General features: G+C 51.7%; 4 protein-coding genes across 4 annotated transcripts; 2 read left to right on the top strand and 2 right to left on the bottom strand.

Moving 5' to 3' along the window:
- Positions 1 to 208: 208 nt before the first annotated feature.
- Positions 209 to 6,107, bottom strand: tbcb (tubulin folding cofactor B). Its single transcript, XM_056611750.1, has 8 exons — positions 6,032 to 6,107; positions 5,228 to 5,346; positions 4,888 to 5,023; positions 4,470 to 4,613; positions 3,936 to 4,032; positions 3,334 to 3,525; positions 1,304 to 1,376; positions 209 to 1,204 (listed from the first exon to the last, which is right to left on the bottom strand). Exons 3-8 carry the CDS (start codon positions 5,005 to 5,007, stop codon positions 1,090 to 1,092), a joined length of 741 nt encoding a protein of 246 aa, XP_056467725.1. The 5' UTR covers positions 5,008 to 5,023; positions 5,228 to 5,346; positions 6,032 to 6,107; the 3' UTR covers positions 209 to 1,089.
- Positions 6,108 to 6,179: 72 nt separating this feature from the next.
- Positions 6,180 to 14,448, top strand: six5 (SIX homeobox 5). Its single transcript, XM_056612386.1, has 4 exons — positions 6,180 to 6,964; positions 8,281 to 9,043; positions 9,095 to 9,740; positions 10,314 to 14,448. Exons 1-4 carry the CDS (start codon positions 6,255 to 6,257, stop codon positions 10,988 to 10,990), a joined length of 2,796 nt encoding a protein of 931 aa, XP_056468361.1. The 5' UTR covers positions 6,180 to 6,254; the 3' UTR covers positions 10,991 to 14,448.
- Positions 14,449 to 14,573: 125 nt separating this feature from the next.
- Positions 14,574 to 15,986, top strand: six9 (SIX homeobox 9). Its single transcript, XM_056612388.1, has 3 exons — positions 14,574 to 14,978; positions 15,543 to 15,706; positions 15,932 to 15,986. The coding sequence occupies exons 1-3, from the start codon at positions 14,592 to 14,594 to the stop codon at positions 15,984 to 15,986; spliced, it is 606 nt and encodes a 201-aa protein (XP_056468363.1). The 5' UTR covers positions 14,574 to 14,591.
- Positions 15,987 to 16,438: 452 nt separating this feature from the next.
- qpctla (glutaminyl-peptide cyclotransferase-like a) lies at positions 16,439 to 24,188 on the bottom strand. The gene is made up of 8 exons (XM_056611749.1): positions 24,053 to 24,188; positions 23,378 to 23,691; positions 23,024 to 23,170; positions 20,681 to 20,974; positions 19,052 to 19,213; positions 18,281 to 18,380; positions 17,689 to 17,805; positions 16,439 to 17,159 (listed from the first exon to the last, which is right to left on the bottom strand). Exons 2-8 carry the CDS (start codon positions 23,594 to 23,596, stop codon positions 17,014 to 17,016), a joined length of 1,185 nt encoding a protein of 394 aa, XP_056467724.1. The 5' UTR covers positions 23,597 to 23,691; positions 24,053 to 24,188; the 3' UTR covers positions 16,439 to 17,013.
- Positions 24,189 to 25,187: the final 999 nt, after the last annotated feature.

The raw sequence follows: 25,187 nt of genomic DNA on the forward strand, positions 1-25,187 counted from the left end.
GTCACAATGACGGGATTTTTTTGGTGACTATTTCAGGTCACATTTATAAAACATGCCTTGAGCTTTTACATTATAATATAACTTCATCAAGCGCTCAATTATAACTTACTTTAATCATGTTATAATTATCAGAACGTCCATACACTTATACAAATGTGCTTTTAACTCAATATATAATGAAGCGCGAAAATTATGTTTAGTTTAACGGGTTATAAGTATTCATTTAATACGAAATGGTTCACTTTACAGTCAGGTTAACTTTACAATTCCCAAACCCTATGGGTGGATCAATTATTGATGAATATATCAATTATATATATTAATATATATAAACATGCTTATATTTGGGAGCATAAAATAAACTAATACAGGCTTGAGGATTTCTCACAAGGACTTTTATTCAAATGGTGTTATTCACATCCATCGCTTTCGGGCTCCGGCTGTGACAATGTAAACCTTTGTATTCAACAGTTGTTCGTGCCCTGGTTTGGTGGCTCCTCATCAAACACATCTACAGTATGGTCAAGTCAGTCTTTATGATCTTTTCTTTTTTTTTATTTTTATAAAAACCATGAACACGCTATATACAAAAATCATATGCAACCATCTTTAGAGTCTGCCAATTATTTATACCAGGAACTAAAGATGATTGAAAAAGGAATCAATCAAATGAAACATGAAATGTGTATCGCAATTCAAACATTCTTAGACTCGTCACTCCTGGAGTGGAGAAAGTGCATTGAACTAAAGACGCCCCTTTCAGCGCCCCCTGCTAGTGTCACTCATGCAGCTAATAAACGCCTGCCAACTGTCAAAATGTGACTTTAACAAACAGTCTTCGTCACCTAGAGTGGACTGCAACCTCGTTGCTACGATAAAGATGAAGGCTTCGTTACCGGGAGACGCCCGTGTACCGGGGCTCCGGGCACTAGCACGCTAACGTTTTGATTCGTGGGTGTGAGTAGGAGATAACGACGCATGGTACGGGCTGATATTAGTGGTAAGTGGCTGAACAGGCAACAGTAGAACATCAACATGGGGCTTTAAGGCAGAACAACCCAGGGGGGGGGGGGGGGGGGACACGACGGCTTAGATCTCATCCAGCCCGAAGTCCTCCTCGGGGAAGTCCCCCACCGTGATGTTGGTGGGCTTCACGAACGCACCGTACTTGTTCTCGCACTCAAAGTAGCGCTTCCCTCCGACACTACAGAGGGAGACAGAGAGCGGTGGTTAGACCGCGACGCCACGGACATCAACACGGTTCATGGTCAACGGGCAGAGCGCCCCCCTACAGCGTCCGTACCTTCCGTCGTGTTTCCCGAGGGGTTCGTCGTACTTCACCCCCACCCAGTAGCCGGGCTTGAAGTCTGCGGTACCTGCAGACACCGGGGGAACAGCGTTCAGAGGAAGGCAAGACATGGAACTTAATGGACGCACTTCCTGGATGTTGTACGTCCTGGCACTTAATGTCAGGGATGCAAACACATGTATGACAAAAAAGAGAGAGCTACCCGAAGTCTGAAAAAATATGACGGCATGATATCCTATTATCATGAGGAGGCCTATGCTATATGCTATATGCCTAGAAAGATAAAAAAATATATTAGTTACTCAGTTAAAGTGACTTTTTAAACTAAGATAATTTATTTTCACAAACACACACCTCTGCATTGGATATGTGATCACAGGTACAGGTACTGGCAGTGTAGGCCTGGCACTGTCCCTGATCTTATCTGCTGCTTAGGGGGTTTCTGGAAGAGGGTTTCGGAGAAGCTGTGCAACACTTTGTGTACTTATTGTTGTTGTCACTTTCCTCCGATGAATGTCTGCCTTACAGTGTGCATACAGGGCATGTACACCCCTGCTGGCATAATTAATTTCTTTAATGCAGAGTGTGCATTTAGCACATCCTTTTTTCTAATTTTTTTTTAAAAAGTCAGACAGTGGAAAGTTATGCTTCACTGTATTCACCTTAATCGTGCCTTCTAATATTAGCCATGATGACCACTTCCAACTGCACTTACACCCTGCGTCCTGCTGTACAATAAGTGCATCCTTCTCCGATATTTCCCACCACTATCCTCGGGCCGGGTCAGGCCGGGCCTTTGATCGAGCGTTTTTATTTTTATTTGTATCATTGGTTTATTGGCCTAATCTGAGGAGAAATCTATGCCATAAACAGAAATATTATAGGCCTTTATTACACAGGTCTTCTCAATGCCGTGGAACGCTCCGTTCACTTTGGAAGCTAGTCCGGTGACTTGTTAACCCCAGTGTCTTCCGTTGCTAAGTGACGTCACCATCTTTGCGGACAATTTATTATTGCTCTGCTGATCAACACTACGAATAATAATAATAATAAATTTAATTTAGAGGCGCCTTTCAAGGCACCCAAAGTCACCTTACAGAGCATAAAGTCATCATAAATCTTTTAAAAACAAGACATTGTGAAAAAATGATGAATGAATGCTGGTAACGAATAAATTGTAAAAAGGCGCACCATGTGAAGTTCTTTTTTTAGTTTTGGCAAGTAGCCGTGTAATAAGCGGGATCATGTAAAGAACGTCGCCGGTCATTATCGAAAATAAGCCCCTTCAGGGCGAAGCAAGACGCCTTCGCTGCGTGTCGGTGTACTGTTCGCCCTGTCGGGTCTTATTTTCCCGATAATGACCGGCGTTCTATACATTATCCCTTACATATATATTTAGCTGAGTAAGCCTAGTAACAAATGTGTACAAAGTTACATATATGTTAAAATAATTGTCGAGTTGAATCGGGCTAGGGCTCCTAATTACAGTTAATGTGTCGGGTCGGGCCGGGCTCGGACAGAACGTGCACGGGCTCGGGGTCGGGCTTGATTTTCTGAGCCCGATCCAAGCTCTACCGTGCGCATGCGCATCCAATATTTTGACGCGACGGCAAGGGCTGTGATTGGACCCCTAACAAAATCATTTCCGGAATCACTTTTCTTTACCTCGAAGGCACGGGGGTCAGTCAATCAGAGCACCGATCGACCCCCCCCCCCCCCCCCCCCCCAAAAGAAAAACTCTTCGGATCTGCACGAACCACACAGGTCTCCAAAATGTATGATAAAAAAGCGACTCGCGCCAAAAAGTACTTGCCACTTGGTTCTATGAACATCCTTACTGTACGGACAGAGATATATTGTCGGATCTCTTTCTTCTGACAAATGTACTTATTGTAAGACGCTTTGGATAAAAGCGTCTGCTAACTGCCCTGAATGTAAATGTAAATGCAGAAGGTTTTCCACCCCACATCACCCAACCCTCCGTAACCTCTGAGCCCAGAGCTGTGTGACGACCGACCACTTACCGACATACATGACGGCCCCTATCTTGGTGGGCTGCCCGGGGACCTGCACCTGGCAACGGCTCCCCACGGGGATCGCACTCGCCGCCGCCTCCTCCTTGGCGTCGCGGGCGACCTGCTCGCTCTCCTTGGCGGCCATCTCCTCCTCGTTGAAGCGACCCACCCGCTGCTTCTTCATGAAGGACCTCACCGAGTCTGAGGGACGGAGCGTTGGTTGGAACACATGTACGTATTCTCCTGACATTATGTAGTACATGTACGTATTCACATGTACGTATTCTCCTGACATTATGTAGTATATACGTATTCACATGTACGTATTCTCCTGACATTATGTAGTACATACGAATTCACATGTACGTATTCCCCTGACATTATTTAGTACATGTACGTATTCTCTTGACATTATGTAGTACATCGTGCCTAGAGCGTGACTTAAAAACACATTTTTTATAATTTTTTGTAAATACCGGTTGACACGTGTATATTTTAAATATCTACAAAGAGTTTGTATGCGTTATAATAAAAAAACACATGTATGGTGGCGTCATGAGGGTCAATTACTACACGTTGGTACACACATTCAACATACACACATAATGTACCTGATTTCTTTGCATAAGCATCGTCTGAGATGGTGAACTTCTCCACCTTGGACAGGTCACTGAACTCCCCTTCCTTCGCCCCACTGCGATCCACCACCTTGGAGATCACAGCGATACACGTTTACACCGGCAGCTCGATGGGAAATACACCGTAACCTTGGTGAGGTCAAAACCAGTCCACGTATTAAAGCCAGGATAGTATAGATCAAAGCTATTTTGATTTTCTCATCCCAGCTGCTTTATGGTTCCTGGCTTAAGCCAGTATAATGCCAGGTATGATGATGTGGTTGAACTTCCATTGAGGTGGGGACAAATCCTGTGGGCAGCCTTTATTGATCCCAGACGGGAAATTTGGGCGTGTATAAAAAAAAGTGAATCAGGCTTTAAGTATGGTTGGATCTTGACCTGACCGGGGAGTTCTTCACATCCAGTGGAGGCAAAGCAGTTTCCCTATTCAGACCAGATATTGGGCAGCATCGCCTCCACCCCATCCTAACCTCTGCACGGGTCCCTGCATCACAGACGTCTACGTACGTGTATGCGGCAGTCGTCGTCCACGGGGTAGGAGCCCAGCAGCGCGTCGTTGTCGTCCATCTTCACCAGGAACTGGTCGCTGGTGCTGTACAGCTCCAGGTCCATGCAGGACACGGGCGTACCCACCACCATCTCCAGCTTACCCTGAACCGACGGGCAGAGCGGTGAAGGGGATTAGACCAGCTCACAGTGCGACAGGAGCCATGTGACTACATATCTTTCGCTTTGTTGTTACTTATGGTTTTGGCTGTCTCGTTATCATGCCGTCTATTTATTGTTGAATGTTTGTTGTTCATTGTAGGGCACACACCTTAGTTACCAAAACTTATTCCTTGTATGTGAAAATCTACTTGGCAATAGACTCCTTTCTGATTCTGATACAACCCCACCCAGACCCCCTGATGAACGTGTACCGCACCTTGAAGTCGGCGATGCAGAGGCCTCTGCTGTACTTCTTGTTCACTTCGAAGGAGCTCAGGGTGCTGGTCAACCGCACCGCCACAATGGGGTTGGTGATGACTGTCAGTCCCCCGTCCATGACTGCGCACGAACGACTGAATGGGGACACACACACACACACACACACACACACACACACAGGGGGTTAGCAACAACAGCTAGTTAGCATGATGTTACCAGAGTTACGTAGATACACTGGGTTAGCGACACTAGCTAGTTAGCATGCAGTAACCAGAGTAACGTTATATACAGGAGGTTAGCAACACCAGCTAGTTAGCATGCCTACAATAGTTACTTACAGATATCTCCTTGGGTGTTGGTATAGAAACGAGGAGGAATACAACAAGCAACCGGACGTATTACTCAAGCGCTGTGATGTCGCAAAAGGTCTGGAAGGTTCCTCCCTCTCATCACGTGACTAGGCGAGAATGGGAACAAGTCACACAAACGACCAATGAAAAATGACCAATTACAAAGACACCACCCGGCCACACCCACTTTGAGCTTGACAGACAGGACCGTTAACAAATAGGGATGCGGGCCAACAGCACGCATCGGCTAGCAACGATATGAGGAACGACCGCTTGATGTCGCTGCAGGCTGAGTTGCCAATGTTATTTTTTTAGGAGTAAATATATTCTTAAAGAGATATATATATGTATAATGTTAAAAATAAATTATATTTAATAAAAATATATATTGATGTAGCTTGCACCTACTTAACATCCAACCTATATGCATGCTACGCAGATTACATACGAGTCCATTATTGAACCAACATCAACAATTGCCCATAAAAATAAGTCTAATAATTGCATGTGAGTAAATATGAATGGGGGGTTCTTAAGAGTGTTAGTGCACTCTCTACATGCTCTGAAATTATAGTCCATCAAAATAGGAATGTTTTATACAATCGGTCTTTGGCGGTTTCTCAGGCAATTTCCAATAAATGACCAAAAGATATACGTTTGGCCTCCTTTCTCCTTTCTTTTTTCTGAGCTTGTAAAGGTTGGAAAGCACTTTTACTCAAGTACTACACCACATTACTTACCTTTTGCTTCTTATTTACTGACTTACCTTTTACTTCTTATTTACTTATGTACCTTTTACTTCACTGTATGTATCCATTCCCAAACGATATCGATATCTATCTGGATAGATAGTCTATTAGGGTGGGTGTATCTAAATAAATGATCGCTTCCAGCTCCAGATCAACACGGTGACGGGCTGTGGGCGGGGCCAACCCTCCCAACATCCATCATCTACTGCGACGTGAGGATGAAGAGAGGGAGGAGGAGGAGGAACTAGAAAAAGTTACAGCGAAAAATGGCTTCCTTGTCTTCGGAGTCTGCAAAACAATCCGAGGATAGCCCAGAGGAGCCCGCTGGAGTGGAGACCAACTCGGAGCAAAAAGAGGACAGCGATCCGGACGAAGTTTCCGAACGATTACTCCAAACTTTCCAGAAGTCGGCGCTGAGCTTCTCCCCGGACCAGGTGGCGTGTCTGTGCGAAGCGCTGCTGCAGGCAGGCAACGCGGAGCGCCTGCACAGGTTCCTCTGCACCATACCCCCGTCCGCCGAGCTGCTACGTGGCAACGAGACCCTGTTGAAGGCCCGGGCGCTGGTCGCCTTCCACCGGGAGGACTTCAAGGAGCTGTACGCGATCCTCGACAGCTACGACTTCCACCCGGGGAACCATGGGTTCCTGCAGGACCTCTACCTCCGGGCGCGCTACAAGGAGGCGGAGAGGTCGCGGGGTCGCAGCCTCGGAGCTGTGGACAAGTACCGTCTGAGGAAGAAGTTCCCCCTCCCCAAGACCATCTGGGACGGGGAGGAGACCGTCTACTGCTTCAAGGAGAAGTCCCGCAATGCGCTGAAGGAGTGCTACAAGAGCAACAGGTACCCGACCCCGGACGAAAAGAAGAACCTGGCCAAAGTCACCGGGCTGTCGCTCACACAAGTCAGCAACTGGTTCAAGAACCGGCGGCAGCGGGACCGGACCCCCTCCGGGACCCCTTCCGGGACCCACAGCAAGAGGTAAGCCCGTCTAAGAGGTTGAGTTACACCGCGATTCACGAACGCAACCATGGTTTACTAAATGTCCGCATTCTGCCCCAAACAACATTGCATTGTATATTAACGCCTCCAGGAGCGTAGTTGTAGTGTTGCTAATGTTTGGGAGCGATACCGAGTCCTACTAGAGACTAGAAGACTCCGTTTCTTGACCGAGAAGAAATCGGCAATAAAACAAGTCAAACCCTGATGTCCACACGGCGGACCCTGCTCTGACAGGCCACCGGCCCCCAGACAGACAGCAGACTGATGCGGGCCCCCAGAGCATGTTGCTTTGTTATGAAATGTGAGATCCAGGCACCCCGCGGAGTCTCAAGTTTCTTGAAACCCAGCACCGGTCCACTGAGCGGGCTCCCTCCCCGGGGACAGGGCAGACATACATGAGGCTATCTCCAGTATCTAGTTCTTTGTAGAAGATAATTGCACAAAAAATAACATTTACTGCCGTGCATAATAATGCGCTGAGAGATACAACAGACCTGATTTAGCCTCTAAACCGCAGCGCTACTATCAGCTTCTGTGGGCTGCTTTGGTCATGCAGGGAAATCTTTGCACACATTGACTGTCTGTAAGCCGTCAACACATGAGCAATGCGTGATTAGTTATGTCGACTATGGGGTAAAACGGGGTTATTTTTTGCATAAATTAATGCTTGGTTTCATAGGGTTATAAAGTATTTATAAAATCAAATGGGATATTATTGCTTTTTAATGAGGCTGTAAGATAGCCATCGAAGAAGTATCTGCCAAATTATCTATACAATGTGAGACAAATAAAATACATGTAAATAATGTACATATACACACTGTAATATAAATGTGACTAGTGACATGCCATACTTAGGAGGGTACTGTCATGTTTTTAGATTGAGCTTCAAACACACACTTCACACACACCTTCCCGCACAAACACACACTACACACACCTTCCCGCACAAACACACACCTTCTCGCACAAACACACACTACACACACCTTCCCGCACAAACACACACTACAGACACCTTCCCGCACAAACACACACTACAGACACCTTCCCGCACAAACACACACTACAGACACCTTCCCGCACAAACACACACTACATACACCTTTCGGCACAAACACACACTACAGACACCTTCCCGCACAAACACACACTACATACACCTTTCGGCACAAACACAAACACACACTTTCACCTTACTCACACACACCTTCCCGTGACAAATACACACTAAACACACACAAACAAACACACACTCCCCCCTCCCCCACCCACCCTGTCCTCTCGTGTTCCAGCGACTCCGACGGGAACCAGAGCTCCGAGGACGAGGTCCACATGGAGGACGAGCCGCCCCGGGACCCGCTGGGGGCCAGCCCCCCCATCCTCTCCTTCTCGGCGGTGCCGGGCCCCGGGGGGGGCCAGCTCATCCTCAACGGGACCAACGGCTTCCTCACCGCCGCCCAGCCGCTGCTGCTCAACGGGGCGGGGCTCATCCTGAACGGGCTGACCCTGGGGGAGTGCGGCACGGTGACCCTGAGCCCGGTGGGGGGGCACCCCCCCCTCCTCCTCAACGGGGCCCAGGTCGTCGCCAAGCCCGGCCCCGCCCTGCAGGGCGCCTCTCTGACGGGGCCCGACGGGGCGGGGGCCAGACTCAACGGGCTGACCCAGCTGGTGCTGAGTGCCGAGGCCGGCCCCCCCGGGGGCCTTGCCGCTCAGCACGGGCCGGAGGCCCAGGGCCCCGGGGGGGGGCCCCTGGACTTCATCACCGCCCCCCCGGGGATGGGGATGGCGTCAGAGGGCGCCGGGCGGACCCTCTCCTCCTCCTCCTCCTCCTCGTCCTCCTCGTCCTTATCTCCGTCCCCGTCGGCCGTGGCCCCCCCCCCGGGGGCCCTCCCCTCGCTGGTCTTCGCACAGAGCAGCCCCCCCCTCCCGTCCTCCATGGCCCCCCCGGGCGTGGTGCTCTCCGGCGCGGTGCTGTCCATCCCCGGCCAGCAGGGGGAGTACGTGGTGCTGAGCAGCTCGGGCCCCCAGCTGGCCCCGGCCGGCTCCGTCTGCCAGGTGGCCCCCTCCTCCTCCGGGGGGCCCCCCCAGGTCTACTCCCTCCCCCAGGTGGCCCCCTCCTCCTCCGGGGGGCCCCCCCAGGTCTACTCCCTCCCCCAGGTGGTCCCGTCCATCCAGGGCGTCCCCGTGTCCCAGTTCGTCCAGCGCGCGGCCGGGCTGACGGGGGGCCCCCAGGGCTCCCAGTGCCCCCAGCTGGGCTCCCAGTGCCCCCAGCTGGTCCCCGTCTCCTCCTTCTCCTCCCCCCTGCCCCACTTCCACGCCCCCCCCCCGGGGCAGCCCCCCCCCCACCAGAGCGTGGCCCTGGGCGACGGGGCCACCACCATCGTCTCCGTCACCCAGCTCCCCAGCGGGGCCTTCCCCCAGGGCCTGTCCCTCTCGCTGGGGGGGGGCCCCCAGAACCAGGGGGGGCCCCTCGTGTCCTCCTCCCAGGGGCCCCAGACCAAAGACCCCGTCCCGGCCCCCAGCTCCTCCTCCTCCTCGTCCTTCTTCACCCCGGCCCCCGCCACGCCCTCGCTCTCCCTCTCGGCCGGGGGGGGGCTCCCCCTGCAGATCCTCACCTCCACCCCGGGGGGGGCCGGGGGGCCCGCGCAGGCCCCCTTCAGGCTGAACCCAGTGGGGCCCCTCCAGAATCTGGGGGCCCCCGGCGTGCAGCTGCTCAACTCGGGGGTGATCCAGCTGCCGTCGTCACCCGGAGGTAAGGGCCCTCAGGGCGGGGGGGCGGGGGGGGGGGTTCACGGTACACACACACGTTTGAACCAGCTGCGTGTTCCAGTATCCATACTATCCGTACTTACTAGCCTACGTTTGAGTACGTAGGGCGTTCCGATTCAGATCAGGCGAAAACAAGTGTACTGGACGGACCCGGAGGGTGCACTCGAAACGGTCAAATCGCGAAGTGTGTGGCGAATGTACACTCTTCGTACTCAACGGCAGCCATCTTAGCTACGTAGCGGAAGAGGGCAGAGCCAAAGTCGGCGCGTTTTCCACATAGCCTGCATTAAGTCATTTTGTAGTTATTATAGCTGCTAGGCGTAAAGAGTTCACCGTTCAAAGCGGGATGTTTATTGTTAATTAGCGCACTTAGTGAGTACGGAGAGTGTACTACGTTAAGTGTACTCATGGCAGTATGGATACCGGGACACGGCACATGTGTCCTGTTATTGAGTCAAAAGGGAAGTTGTGTAAAGGTTGTGGGAGGAAGCGGCGTTGATGTTTCCTCTGCAGTGTATGTGAAGGATGACTGACCCAGTTCCCCCCCCGCCCCCAGGTAACCTCCTGCTGGGAGGGGGGCCCTACCTCAGCGTCCAGCAGGGGAAGCTCATCCTCACCATCCCCGCCGGCATCCAGCTCACCAGCCTGCCCCTGAAGGGCCCCCCCGAGGGCCCCCCCCTCCCGGCCAGCCTGCTCCTCGGCCCCCCGCCGACCCCCGCGGGCGTGTCCCCCCCCGGCGCCCTCCTCTCCTCCCCCCTCAGCTTCATCAACTCCTCCCCGCTGTACGGCGGTCCGGACGGCTACGCCGCGTCCCCCCAGCCGGGCCTGGAGCCCCCCGCCCTCGCCGCCCCCCCGTCCCACCTCCTCACCCCCGAGAGCCTGCTCTCCCTCAGCCCCATGTGCAGCGGGGCCCCCCCCGGCCCCCCGCTCTCCCAGCTCTCCCAGCTCTCCCAGCTCTCCCAGTCCGCGTGGAGCCCGGTGTCGCCGCCCGGCCCGGCGGGCCTGGCGCTGTTCGACGTCCGGGGGGGGAAGGGAGAGCTGGGGGAGGACCCCGCCCTGCTGGGCCTGCCCGGGGGGGAGTCCCTGCTGCTGGGGGGCACGTCCCCGGACCGGGACGGGGGGAGGGGGTCCCCGCTCGGCCCCTCGGAGGACATGGACGAGGACGCTAAGGTCCTGACCCAGCTGCAGTCCGTCCCCGTGGGGGACGAGGACGAGGACGGGCTGGGGCTGTAGGCCCCGCCCCCTCCGTTCGTGAGAAACCGAAGGCGCCGCGCGGTGACCGCTGTGACCGCGCTCGGAGATTACGTTGCGTTAATGATCAGGACGGACGCAGACGTCCCTCCCTCGCGGAGACGATGAACCAAGGCTGCGTGGGTTCGATGCCAGCCGCGAGGTCGTCTCAGACCCGATACTCACCAGTGGACTAGATATCGATCGACAGGGTTCAAAGTGATGTTGACTTTTTGACTGAGCACCGTCTTGCCTGACCCAGAATGTTGTCCTGCAGAGACTGTCCGTCTGCCCTATGGGCGTGCCTCTGTCCGCTCCCTTTTGGCGCGACGCCCTCCCCTCCTCACACTATAAACCCTGACGTGCCTTTTATCTGTTGCCTAAAAGCGACATACTCCTGGTGGTGCAGTGGTCGCCAGTCACAGGATCAGAGAGCTTCGGCCTCAGCAAAGGGAAGCTCGAACCACAGCGCCTCCAATCAGAGTCTCTGGTCGCCACACAGAGTAACCAATCAGCTGCCTTCTGGACCTCTAGTGACCTGTGTTTGGTCACCTTTCAGATGATTTAAAGTGCAGTTATTATGAACAGTGTATCTACTTTATTATTCCCGAGTGTTGGGCTTTTGGCAGACCGACTGAAGATGTGGTGATGAACACTACACTATAGAACAACTACGTGCACATGATCCTTTACGCTTCGAGGACCAGAAGGTAACATGTCCTCAGCCAGACGTCCGCATGTTGGCTTTGAATGGTCGTCCTTTCACAGAGCGACTGTGAGATCATCAAGCTACCTTGTAGACTCATCCCTGGGCGCCATGGTTACCAAACCTTTCAGACTCAGTCAGGACACATCCGGCTATGGATTGGACTCCTGCAGCATTTCTCTGAGGAACCAGAGGAATGGTCTGACATAGAACGTTTTAACATCCTCGGGTCAGAGTCCTCAGGCGAGGTCTTCCGGTTTTGTTTTGACGTCTCCGTTTTTGTTTTCATATTTTTTCCCCTTGTTCGCAGAAATGCAGAAATGAACCAAAGCAGTCGGATTGCAGAAGCGAGACTAGGATTCCAGTAGGAATAGTGCAGTAAAGAAACGATGAGATTGTTTGTTTTCGTAAAAATACTATACAAGAGATTCAAGGGCTGCAGCAATATTGAGTCCAGCACCGACCAAGAACAAGCCTGTAATGTCCGAGCCTTCTCACATGACTGTAGAACTAGGATGTAGAATTAGCTGAGCTGCAATGCAAGGCATCTGAAGTACACACTACGTGATGTGGGGCTGTGTTCCAAGCGAGTACACCTGGGAGATTAGAGCGCGTTTCTACAGATCTTGAAGACGTGGCCGTTACACTAAACACGACTGACTCGACAGATTTGGACTTTTTGTTTGTTTGTTTGTTGTGATGTGATTTTCTTTAACTTAAAGTGCCTTATGTTTTAGATCCAAGTGTATCATTTTTACAAAGAGTGTATTTGCTGTATGATACAGCAAAACTAGCGGGGTGTCCTACCTACACTCCTAGACATTCTCCAGTTTTCATGTTTAAACTACATTGTTGTCTGATTTACCTCTAATAATGAAATGTAAAACACTCCTGGTGTGGTCAGTCCCTCCATCTCCTCCTGCTTTTATATTTTGCACATTTCATTTGCATGATGTTTACACTGCACTGCTGTGTTATGAAAAACAGATTCTGAAATGTCGGCTGTGGTCTCCGGCTCCTGGCTTAAAGGAAACTTCCAAGAGACGTTTGAGTGGAAAGTCCTAAGATCTGGAGCGGATCACCGGCTGGAATCGAGTTGACTTGTTACACTTCAGTTCCCTCCATTGAAAACATTAAACACACCAATTTGTGAGCTGTCCAGTGCCATAACACAGGGGGTAGGCTTGATTAAGGTACACATTGCTATGTTCAATGCAGCACATTTAGCTATAATAACAGCGATTGTGTTCTATTGTCTCTTTGTCTGATTATATATTTGTGTATACATAGTCTTTTTGAACCATGTACCCATTACTTTACATTTTTAAAACTGCATGTTATTTAGTCAAATGGAAGTTCTATAAATGTTTGTAATAGGAAGCGACATTAATATTGTCGCCCATATCTTTTTTTTTTTAAGTGTTAAATTACACCATTGTGAAAACGGTATCCATTTTCTTTTGGGCCAAATGTATGTGGACAGCTACAGAGTAGGGGTGGGAATCTCTTGGCACCTCGTGATTCGATTCCGATTATGAGGTCAACGATTCGATTCTGAAGCGATTATGCATCTCGATGCAACAATATATAATACAGCTGGTTTTGCTACTCAGAGTTTACTAATCACTTCCTACTTTTGTGATGATCATTAAAGACATCAACAGATGAATTAACTTATCTTATTTTATAAGAGAGAAAGCTTTTGTCACAAATATGACTGAATGCAATAATCAATGCAGCTTGCATTATAACACAATATGGAAGCATGCAAAAAATAGGTTTCAGTTTTATTTTATTTCCAATCTTTCTTTTCTATGTCATTAAAGAAAAAGCTGCTCTTGAATTAGAAGAATTTAATTAGATTACAAAAATTATCCCTCTCTGGGGAACAGAGTGCAGCAGGATAAATAAAAATGAATTCCGATTAATTTATCTGCATCGAGACAATCGTTCTAGCGAGAATCGCGATGCATTGAAGAATCGATTATTTTTCCCACCCCTACTACAGAGTATAAAATGTATTTTCTTTGAGACAAAAATAATGTGTAAACCTGAACACAATTTGAATCTTACCCGACAGAGATTAGGAGGCAAGGGAAGAAGCGGTGGAATGAGTAGATCTTTAGTCAATGTTGGGCGTTGGCCGAGTTTATAAAGCCCATATTAATGTTTTCAATATGCTGTTACAATACGTCTGTACAATCATAGCCCACATGTTTGTTGTGTTTAGTCTACGATGTAATGCATGTACTCCACCCACTTCGATCGTACGCCTCTGGAATTACCAAAGAAAACGCGCATTTAAAAGACTTTTGGATGGCTTTGAAAGGGATTGATGTTTTCTACTTGTTGTCTGTCGTTTTTATCGTTTTGTACTCAGAAACATTCTATTTTTTATATGACTTTGTCATGCTATTGTAATAAACTACATTGACAAAAGGAGGGTCAAGTGTTTGAAGGGATTTGTTCGATACTTTAGCATCGGAGCACTGGGAGACAGAGTGGACCTCACCTGAGTGGACCTCACCTGAGTGGACCTCACCTGAGTGGACCTCACCTGCTGGGGTAGGGCGCCTATTTGTCTAGTGAAATCTACCCAAATGGGCTGCGTGTTGTTGTCGTTGCACGGCCATTTACCTCTCCATCTCTGGATGAATGGAAACACAACGGGTGTGCGTGTGAGTACGTGTGTGCGTGTGTGTGTGTGTGTGTGCGTGTGTAGGAGAGGCACAATGTTTTCGCAGCCCTCACTCTCAGGTTACAAGTTAAACACCGTGAGCTCTGACAAAGGGAAAGGGGCAGGATGAAAACAAAGCGCCGATGTACAGAGCGAGCCGCTCCAGTCCGACCCAGGCGCCCAGTCCTCCCAGTCCTCCCAGTCCTCCCGTCGCCCCCACCATGGACGTGGTGTTCTCGTCCGAGCAGGTGGCCTGCATGTGCGAGGTGCTGCTGCAGGCCGGGAGCATGGACCGCCTCACCTCCTTCCTGCACAGCCTGGCGCCGTCGTCGTCGGCGTCGTCGGCGCTGGAGAGCGTGCTGAAGGCGCGCGCCGTGGTGGCCTTCCACCAGGGCCGCTACGCCGACCTCTACGGCCTGCTGGAGGCCCGCCCCTTCTCGCCGCACTGCCACGCCCCGCTGCAGCAGCTGTGGCTGCGGGCGCACTACGCCGAGGCCGAGAGGCAGCGCGGGCGCCCGCTCGGCGCCGTCGGGAAGTACCGCATCAGGAGGAAGTTCCCCCTGCCCGCCACCATCTGGGACGGGGAGCAGACCAGCTACTGCTTCAAGGTACGGGGGGGGGGGGGGAGGCTAGGGGGAGTACCTTGGAGGCTAGGGGGAGGCCCCGGGCTGAGAGGGGGCCCGAGGCCCCGTAAAGAGAGGCTGGGTCCCATGTTTACTTACGTCTGTGGTTCCTTTGTGTTAATGTTGTAACACGGAGGCCTAAAAAAAAAAAATTGTTTGGTTCCGGTTACGACCGACCCAGTCAATTAATGTGCGACCCAAATTATTTAATGAGCTTTATAAAAAAAAAAGGATTTTTTTTTTTTTTATGCAAACTATAATTACGTTTTGGTACCGCACCTCTTCATTCTGTACAAGGATGAGCGATTTTTCTCGTTTTTAAATGAAAACAACCTACCTATCATTCGCTGCCGATGGAAAAAATAAAATAAAAAAATAAAATAAATTCCCTACCTACCCATGACCTCAACTGACAACCAACAGGAAACCAAACTTTTTTTTTTTTAGGCCGGATTAGATTGTACACCTTGTCTGTGGGGGCGACGGTTTCACTCCCCGGCGGTGGTTGTCTGACACTGTGCTGGGTTCCCCTCGGTGCCTTGCTCGTAGGAGAAGTCGCGCCACGTGCTGCGGGAGTGGTACCACTACAAGGCGTACCCCTCGACCCGCGAGAAGCGGGAGCTGGCCACGGCCACGGGGCTGACCGTCACGCAGGTCAGCAACTGGTTCAAGAACCGCCGGCAGAGAGACCGTAGCGCCAGCGGGCCAGACAGGTCGGTACCACTAACTTAACCTCAACTAACCTAACCTACTCTAACCTAACCTCGACTAACCTCAACTAACCTAACAGGTCGGCACCCACTAACCTAACCTAGCCTAACGTAACCGGGCCCGACAGGTCGTTACCACTAACCTAACCTAAACTAACCTGATCTAACTTGGTCGGTATCTACTAACCTCACATAACCTAACCTGAATTTCTCCTTTCATTCCTGCAGTTTTTACACACTTTGCCCGAACGGAGGCTTGGAGGGAAGTCTATCGGACATCTGACCCCTCCTCTCCCCCCTCCTCACCTCCTCCTCCTCCTCCCTCACCTCCTCCCCCTCCTCCCCTCCCCCTCCTCACCTCCTCCCTCTCCTCCTCCTCCTTCTCCCCCCTCCCCTCTCCCCCTCCTCCTCCTCCCTCTCCTCCTCCTCCCCTCCTCCCCCCCCTCTCCTCCCTCTCCTCCCCCTCCCTCTCCTCCCCCTCCCTCACCTCCTCCCTCTCCTCCCCCTCCCCTCCCTCTCCCCCTCCTCCTCTTCCCTCTCCTTCTCCTCCTCCTCCCCCGCCTCCCTCTCCTCCTCCTCCTCCCCCCCCTCCTCCTCCTCCTCCTACAACCTGAACATCCATCTTGAACCATGACTATTCTAATTATTAATATTGTTAGACTTTGTATTTGATGTACAATGCAACACTCCCCTAAGAAATGTCTGTGTTAATAAAAAGAAACCAATCTTTTCAGTTCCAAGTTTATTGAGTGTTGTTTTTCAAACCCTAGATGTTGGGGAAACGTGAAATGGAGAATGTCCGTGGGTAGAGAGGTATATTCATGCGATACTGAAGACGGACAGACAGATAACCGAATCCTGAATAGAGATTCATTCAAATTCACATGATGGTTTCCTCTGCGATTTGTAAAGACGTACCATGAACAAGGCAGGTTTCACCAGACATTGAAGTGGAAAAGTCTCACTATTTAATTTGCTAAACTCAATGCATTGGCGACTCAAGAAAAGAGTCCAGAAACTCACCCTAGCGAAGTCTTTGGTAAAGTGAGCACTGTTTCATCCCCCATGTGACCGGTTCTCCTCCTCCACGGTGAGCCTCCTCATCCCCCATGTGACCGGTTCTCCTCCTCCACGGTGAGCCTCACAGGCCGGGACGGAGCGAGGAACCGGAGCTCAGGCTTTAGTTCTGTCGATGCGTTGTCCGACCTTGCTTCGTCCCCAGCGGGTCACCCTCCTCTTCCTCGGGGGCCTTCCTCCGTGTGGTGACGCTCCGTCCCGGTCGGGCCCCAGAGGGTGTGGGGCGGAGGCCCTCACAGGCCCAGGTACTCGGCCACGAACACGGCCAGGATGCGGGTCAGGTTCTCCACCGTGGGCCGGTGCAGGTTGTCCTCCGTGTCGTCCAGCGTGTGCCAGAAGGCCGGGAAGGGGGTCGCGATCACGTGCAGGATGGGGACCCCTGGGGGGGGGGGGGGGGGGAGAGGGCAGAGGGTGGGTTCGACTTCCAAACAGAAGAGGGGGTGGTCCGGGTGAGAGCAGGGGGGGCTGGACAGGGGGGTAGGGAGGCCATCGTAGAGCTGTTCCCGTACCGATACTACCTCAAATAAAGTACGGGTATCGCGAGTACGCAGGTCTATGCGCTGATCTGATACCATCACGCGACCCGATACCGTCACGCGACCCGATACCGTCACGTGACCCGATACCGTCACGTGACCCGATACCGTCACGTGACCCGATACCGTCACGTGACCCGATACCATCGCTGTTATCGTAAGAGAGCCCTTCAATAAGAACAAGTGCTATTAGTAGTCACAGCGCTAGAGGCTGCATCGGTATATACTCGCTATCGGCCGATACTCAAGTTCAGGAATCGGGAAGGAAAAAACTGGTACGGGAACATCTCTGGCCAACAGGGTGTGTGTGTGCACACGTTGGCTCCATCCCCTTCCCTGCCACCCCAGGTGTGTGTGTCCTAAAGGTCTCACCTTTGTGGAGGAAGGGGATGTGGTCGTCCTGCACGGGGCCCAGGTACACATCCTTCTTGAAGTACATCTGCTCAGCGGGGTGGGAGGTCAGCAGACCCTGCCGGTGGAGACGCTTCTCTGGAGATCAGACGAAGCACCGAGGAGAACGCAGTCAGCACGGACAGAGAGATCACAAGATGTACGAGATCACAAGAGGTACGAGATCACGAGAGGTACGAGATCACGAGAGGTACGAGATCACGAGAGGTACGAGATCACGAGAGGTACGAGATCACGAGAGATACGAGATCACGAGAGATACAAGATCACGAGAGATACAAGATCACAAGAGGTACGAGATCACGAGAGATACGAGATCACGAGAGATACAAGATCACGAGAGATGCAAGATCACGAGATCAGAAGAGATACGAGATCAGAAGAGATACGAGATCAGAAGAGATACCAAATCAGGAGAGACGAGATCAGAAGAGATACAAGATCAGGAGAGATACGAGATCAGAGGAGAGTCGGGATCATGAGAGACACAAGATCATGAGAGGTACGAGATCATGAGAGGTCTGATGTGAAGGATCACGGAGGGATGGCTGACCTGCGGCGATGAGGCGGTCGAACCAGCGGGCCGTGTTGTCGAAGTGGTTGGCGATCAGAGGGTCTGGCGCCCCCAGGAGGTCCAGCAGCACGAAGAGGTCCTGAGGGGGGGGGACGACACGACACAGCTCCGTTAACCTCGTGGGTTCCAGCCCGGACTCGCTTTAGGACTCTGGCGGGCGTTGGGATCGGATCTCATCGAGGAGTAGAGAACTACAGCCACAGTATTCAAACCATCTCCACACCATTGGAAGGTAGTTACATTTATTTTTTGTGCTTAACATAACCGGCGAGAACGCCCGGAATGAATGTAGAGCATGAATGCAGATTTCTGCGAAAAGAGAATTACAGAATTTAACCAGGAATTATTCTAAACATGAATAAGACCAAGCGACTCTAAGGTCTCGATGTAAAGTCTGATCGCAAGAGTCGCATTTAAAAACACGTGCGACCTCGCCCAGTCTACGGTCATGGCTGGAGGGTCAGTCGACGCTGAAGGGTTCACTACTAAGGAACATGGCCATCGGAGAAAATAAGTTTGTCGGCAGTAAGTGAAGCGACTCTGCATCGCTGTCATCGTATGAGAACCCTTCAATAAGAACAAGGGCTGTTGGTAGTCACTTTGTGGAGGCTGTATCGGTATATACTCGGTATCGGCCGATGCTCAAGTTCAGGAATCGGGAAGGGGCCCTCTCTACTGGGGGGCCCTCTCTACCGGGGGGCCCTCTCTGCTGGGGGTCCCTGGGTGGGGGTCCCGGGGAGGAGGTCTCACCACGGCCTGCAGCAAGGTGGTGTGGGTGGAGCCGGGGGGGTGGGGCGTGCGGGCCATCCACTCAGACAAGTGCCGCGAGCCGTAGAGCGAGTCCGCCGCGGTCCACTCCTCGAACGACTCCTCGCCGTCGAAGAACACCAGCTGCAGGGTGACGGCAGGCCGCTGAGGGGGGAGAGGGGGAGGCAGGGGGGAGACAGAGAGGGGGGAGACAGACAGACAGACAGACAGACAGACAGACAGACAGACAGACAGACTTAGGACAGGCTTATTGACAGAATGCACAATAGAGGCTTTGTTTGTAGACGTCTGAACGCTTTCAGTCTCTTAAAACCCTCAGGGCTTAATATAAATAAAAAAGGGCTTAATATAAATTCAATCGCCGAACAACCCTGTTTTTTACGTTGCGTGTCCGTCTGATTTACATATGCAAATGTGTGGCTGAGGGGGAAGGTGCCGCCGTCTCCGTCTGATTTACACAAAGGGAAATGTGACGACCGTCAGGACAGGAGGGCCACGCCCACAGCCCGGGGCAGAGGAGGACCTCCACCCAAAGACCTCCTCCTAAAGACCTCCCCCCAAAGACCTCCACCCTACAGACCTCCACCCAAACACCTCCACCTACAGACCTCCACCCAAACACCTCCACCTACAGACCTCCACCTACAGACCTCCACCTAAGGACCTCCACCCTACAGACCTCCCCTTACAGACCTCCACCTAAGGACCTCCACCTAAGGACCTCCACCCAAAGACCTCCCCCTACAGACCTCCACCCAAAGACCACCACCTACAGACCTCCACCTACAGACCTCCACCTACAGACCTCCCCCTACAGACCTCCCCCTACAGACCTCCACCTACAGACCTCCCCCTACAGACCTCCACCTACAGACCTCCACCCTACAGACCTCCCCCTACAGTCCTCCACCCTACAGACCTCCACCCTACAGACCTCCACCCTACAGACCTCCACCTACAGACCTCCACCTACAGACCTCCACCCTACAGACCTCCCCCTACAGACCCCCCCCCCCTACAGACCCCCCCCCCTACAGACCTCCCCCTACAGACCCCCACCCTACAGACCCCCACCCTACAGACCTCCACCTACAGACCTCCACCTACAGACCTCCACCTAAGGACCTCCACCCTACAGACCTCCACCTTACAGACCTCCACCTAAGGACCTCCACCTAAGGACCTCCACCCAAAGACCTCCCCCTACAGACCTCCACCCAAAGACCACCACCTACAGACCTCCACCTACAGACCTCCACCTACAGACCTCCCCCTACAGACCTCCCCCTACAGACCTCCACCTACAGACCTCCACCCTACAGACCTCCACCCTACAGACCTCCCCCTACAGACCTCCACCTACAGACCTCCACCTACAGACCTCCACCCTACAGACCTCCCCCTACAGACCTCCACCCTACAGACCTCCACCCTACAGACCTCCACCCTACAGACCTCCACCTACAGACCTCCACCCTACAGACCTCCCCCTACAGACCCCCCCCCCCCCCTACAGACCCCCCCCCCCCCTACAGACCTCCCCCTACAGACCCCCACCCTACAGACCCCCACCCTACAGACCCCCACCTACAGACCCCCACCCCCAGCTACCTGCTGCTTCAGGGCCCCCAGCAGGCCGTCCAGGGCGGAGGCCAGCTCCAGCATCATGGCGCAGGGCACGGCCGAGTCGGTGGCCCCCAGGAACACCTTCTCGGGGGCCCGGGCGTCCGGGGGCAGGGCCTTGGAGTCGTAGTGGCAGCAGAGCAGCAGGCGGCGGGGGGTGGAGGGGTCCAGCGTGGCCACCAGGTTGGTGAAGGTGACGGGCCCTCGGGGCGTGGGGGCCTGGAAGGGGTCCAGGTCCACCGTCCAGCCGGCCGACAGAGAGCTCAGCGTGGACGTGATGTGCTGAGGAGAGGAGGGCCAGGTGAGGGGAGGGCCCTGGAGGGGGGCCACTAGGGGGTGGCCTCCCTCCCGGTGGGAGGCCCTACACCGGGGGGGGGTCCACTAGGGGGTGGCCTCCCTCCCGGTGGGAGGCCCTACACCGGGGGGGGGTCCACTAGGGGGTGGCCCCCCTCCCGGTGGGAGGCCCTACACAGGGAGGGGGTCCACTAGGGGGTGGCCCCCCTCCCGGTGGGAGGCCCTACACCGGGGGGGGTCCACTAGGGGGTGGCCTTCCTCCCGGTGGGAGGCCCTACACCGGGAGGGGGTCCACTAGGGGGTGGCCCCCCTCCCGGTGGGAGGCCCTACACCGGGAGGGGGTCCACTAGGGGGTGGCCCCCCTCCCGGTGGGAGGCCCTACACCGGGGGGGGGTCCACTAGGGGGTGGCCCCCCTCCCGGTGGGAGGCCCTACACCGGGGGGGGTCCACTAGGGGGTGGCCTTCCTCCCGGTGGGAGGCCCTACACCGGCTCCCTAGTGACCCCTGCAGGCCGCTACTGGAACTGCTGAGGAGCAGTAGTAGTAATAGTGATATAAGTACTAAAGCAGTAGTATAGTAGTAGTAGTAATAGTGATATAAGTACTAAAGCAGTAGTATAGTAGTGGTAGTAATATAAGTACTAAAGCAGTAGTATAGTAGTAATAGTGACATAAGTACTAAAGCAGTAGTATAGTAGTGGTAGTAATATAAGTACTAAAGCAGTAGTATAGTAGTAGTAGTAATAGCAATATAAGTACTAAAGCAGTAGTATAGTAGTAGTAGTAATAGTGATATAAGTACTAAAGCAGTAGTATAGTAGTGGTAGTAATATAAGTACTAAAGCAGTAGTATAGTAGTAGTAGTAATAGTAATATAAGTACTAAAGCAGTAGTATAGCAGTAGTAGTAATAGTGATACAAGTACTAAAGCAGTAGTATAGTAGTAGGAATAGTGATATAAGTACTAAAGCAGTAGTATAGTAGTGGTAGTAATATAAGTACTAAAGCAGTAGTATAGTAGTAGTAGTAATATAAGTACTAAAGCAGTAGTATAGTAGTAGTAGTAGTAATAGTGATACAAGTACTAAAGCAGTAGTATAGTAGTAGTAGTAATAATAATAATATAAGTACTAAAGCAGTAGTATAGTAGTAGTAGTAGTAGTAGTAATAGTAATATAAGTACTAAAGCAGTAGTATAGTAGTAGTAGTAATAGTGATATAAGTACTAAAGCAGTAGTATAGTAGTAGTAGTAATATAAGTACTAAAGCAGTAGTATAGTAGTAGTAGTAGTAATATAAGTACTAAAGCAGTAGTATAGTAGTAGTAATATAAGTACTAAAGCAGTAGTATAGTAGTAGTAGTAATAGTAATACAAGTACTAAAGCAGTAGTATAGTAGTAGTAGTAATATAAGTACTAAAGCAGTAGTATAGTAGTAGTAGTAATAGTAATATAAGTACTAAAGCAGTTGAATAGTAGTATAGCAGTAGCACCAGCCGTAGCAGCAGCAGTAGTATTGTAGTACTAGTAGTATAAGTAGCAGAAGTAGTATATAAGCTGTGGTAAAGTACTATACTAAGCTAGCAGTAGTATAGTAGCAGTAGTAGCAGTAGTAGTATATAAATAGTAGTAGTATTAGTAGAAGCATTGTAGCGGTAGTACTCGAAGTAGTAAGGTAGCAGTAGTAGTACTAGTAGCAGTAGTAGTTATAGTAGCAGTCGTAGTAATATTAGTACTAGTAGCAGTAGTATAGTAGCAGTAGTACAGTAACATTAGTATAGTAGCAGTAGTAGTATAGTAGCAGTAGTATAGTAGCAGTAGCAGTAGCAGCAGTAGTATAGTAGCAGTAGTATAGTAGCAGTAGTATAGTAGCAGTAGTATAGTAGCAGTAGCAGCAGTAGTATAGTAGCAGGTGGAGGAGGAGTGACTCTGTGTCAACAGTAGCAGTAGTATAGTAGCAGTAGTAGTATAGTAGCAGGTGGAGGAGGAGTGACTCCGTGTCGACACTAGCAGTACTCGACGGTGTGACCGTGTTTACCTTCCTGACAGCCAGGCTGCCCTGGGTCCCGGGCAGCCGCTCGATGAGGATGGGTCTCAGGTGCGTCTCCCACAGTCGGGTCCCGTCCACCTGGGCTGCCAGGCGCCGCAGCTGGGATGGGGAGGTCTTCACGGGCTTGTGGGACAGCTGGGGGGAGGAGGAGGAGGAGGGGGACAGAGGACAGGCAGACCATAATGAGATGCTGTCATAAAGTCCATTACGAATTCTGGATCATATTGATCTATCATTACACTCCAGGTAAACATCATCAATGATAGGACATCGATTACTCATTAGGATGCAAACTGAGAAGTGTTCCTGTGTGTGCATGCGTGTTTCCGAGAGGTACTTCACCCGATCTTTTGCTAGGTCCACCGCAGGCAGGCGGTTGCTATGGTCACCGCTTGTCTCGTATGACAGACAGATCCCTAAAATCACGGCCAGCATCAGCACCGCGATCAGGCAGAAGATGAGCACGCGGGCCCGTGGCATGCGGATGCGGTCGCAGCCGGAGATCGGACCACCGCCGTGGTTGACCTGGAGGGGCTTGTATCGCCGACTCGACCGGGACATGGTGGTACCGGCGGGGTTGAGGCCTACAGTGGAGCGTCTACGTGGTGGTCCGACTCCCACAACACATGGCACGTTTCCCAGCTACGTGTCGAAACCTATAGCGCAGAGGAGAGCGTGGGGCGACCCCGGAACTCTGATCATTAACAGAACGTAACACACGGGACACGTCCTGTGACTGGCACCTATCGATCCCGATCGGCCTGTGCAGAGAGTACAGTCTAGTGGACGTGTGGATCTATCAATGAGGATCTATCTATGAGGATCTATCCTGAAGCCTCAGCCCAACAGGACGGACCATTTCAACTCCTAAATGAGACCAAGAACACAACTGTAGGCTCCTACTTTCAGAGCCGGGTTTAACGTTTCTCAGTGTTGAACAACATAATATCTCACACCATTTACTCGCATGTGCAACGATAAAGGGGATAATGTTCGTGGTCGGTAATAATATTCCACCTGTCATCACATCGACGTGGCGGATGCATCTACGTAGTCCTTTTTCCGCACACTGGAGGGTGGACAGTCATGATGAACGGCTGAACTCGGAGAGGGACGCAGAGCTGCAGGAGAGCAGCGTCTCACTTCCGGGTGTTGTAACGTCGCGTGGGCGGGAGCCTCTTAAAGGGACAGGGACTCTTTACGAGGCCAACAGTCAACAACATTCTACTGTTGGGACTGGTAAACTATATTCATAAAAATAATCTCATCTCATCTTCATCCGTTTATCCGGGGTCGGGTCGCAGGGGGAGCAGCTCAAGCAGGGGGCCCCAGACTTCCCTTTCCCGGGCCACATTGACCAGCTCTGACGGGGGGATCCCGAGGCGTTCCCAGGCCAGTGTTGAGATATAATCTCTCCACCTAGTCCTGGGTCTTCCCCGAGGTCTCCTCCTCACTGGACGTGCCTGAAACACCTCCCAAGGAAGGCGCCCAGTGGGCATCCTTACCAGATGCCCGAACCACCTCAGCTGACTCCTTTCTAAGTAAAGGAGCAGCGGCTCTAATCCGAGTTCTTCACGGATGGCTGAGCTTCTCACCCTATCCCTAAGGGAGACGCCAGCCACCCTTCTGAGAAAACTCATCTCGGCCGCTTGTACCCGCGATCTCGTCCTTTCGGTCATCACCCAGCCCTCATGACCATAGGTCATATGGTCATAAAAATAATAAATAATAATAATCGAACCCTGGTAATGAATTATGATACTTTTTTCATCGGGTTGACCGTGTTTTCAAATGGCTTTTTGAATAACTAGTTTTGAATATTTTAGGGGGGATTTGGACAAAATCCATGGACCTTCCACTAACTGCCGTCGCATGATGACGCGCGCCCTTAAAGGGCCAGCGTACCACAGCCGCTGCCCTCCCAGTCTTCTGCCCTGGTTGTTATGCTGTTCACTCATTTTCTATTCGTTTATTCACACTTTATTCCAGTTCACTTTCTTCAGCCTTTAGTGACCTGCAGACACTATTCCATTACATTTCCTTTCCATTATTCTATTGGTCTGACATTAGCTGAATACACATAGTCAGTTTATTACAACAATCCATGTACACCCGGACCATATACTGCTCTCTATTTATATAGGCTCTACAT

The sequence above is a fragment of the Gadus chalcogrammus genome, chromosome 16, assembly GCF_026213295.1.
Source record: "Gadus chalcogrammus isolate NIFS_2021 chromosome 16, NIFS_Gcha_1.0, whole genome shotgun sequence".
NCBI classification, from domain to species: Eukaryota; Metazoa; Chordata; class Actinopteri; order Gadiformes; family Gadidae; genus Gadus; species Gadus chalcogrammus.

Bases quoted from the DNA above. Each gene is read 5' to 3' on its own strand.
- tbcb (XM_056611750.1), bottom strand. From the start codon at position 5,007: ATGGACGGGGGACTGACAGTCATCACCAACCCCATTGTGGCGGTGCGG. The intron at 4,614-4,887 runs GTGCGGTACACG...CCGTCGGTTCAG, and splicing joins TCTGCATCGCCGACTTCAAG to GGTAAGCTGGAGATGGTGGT. The intron at 1,205-1,303 runs GTACGGACGCTG...CTCCCTCTGTAG, and splicing joins CTCGGGAAACACGACGGAAG to TGTCGGAGGGAAGCGCTACT.
- six5 (XM_056612386.1), top strand. From the start codon at position 6,255: ATGGCTTCCTTGTCTTCGGAGTCTGCAAAACAATCCGAGGATAGCCCA. The intron at 6,965-8,280 runs GTAAGCCCGTCT...CTCGTGTTCCAG, and splicing joins TCCGGGACCCACAGCAAGAG to CGACTCCGACGGGAACCAGA. The intron at 9,044-9,094 runs GTGGCCCCCTCC...TCCCTCCCCCAG, and splicing joins CGGCCGGCTCCGTCTGCCAG to GTGGCCCCCTCCTCCTCCGG.
- six9 (XM_056612388.1), top strand. From the start codon at position 14,592: ATGGACGTGGTGTTCTCGTCCGAGCAGGTGGCCTGCATGTGCGAGGTG. The intron at 14,979-15,542 runs GTACGGGGGGGG...CCTTGCTCGTAG, and splicing joins AGACCAGCTACTGCTTCAAG to GAGAAGTCGCGCCACGTGCT. The intron at 15,707-15,931 runs GTCGGTACCACT...TCATTCCTGCAG, and splicing joins AGCGCCAGCGGGCCAGACAG to TTTTTACACACTTTGCCCGA.
- qpctla (XM_056611749.1), bottom strand. From the start codon at position 23,596: ATGTCCCGGTCGAGTCGGCGATACAAGCCCCTCCAGGTCAACCACGGC. The intron at 17,806-18,280 runs GTCAGCCATCCC...TCTGATCTCCAG, and splicing joins CGACCGCCTCATCGCCGCAG to AGAAGCGTCTCCACCGGCAG. The intron at 17,160-17,688 runs GTGAGACCTTTA...CCCCCCCCCCAG, and splicing joins CATCCCCTTCCTCCACAAAG to GGGTCCCCATCCTGCACGTG.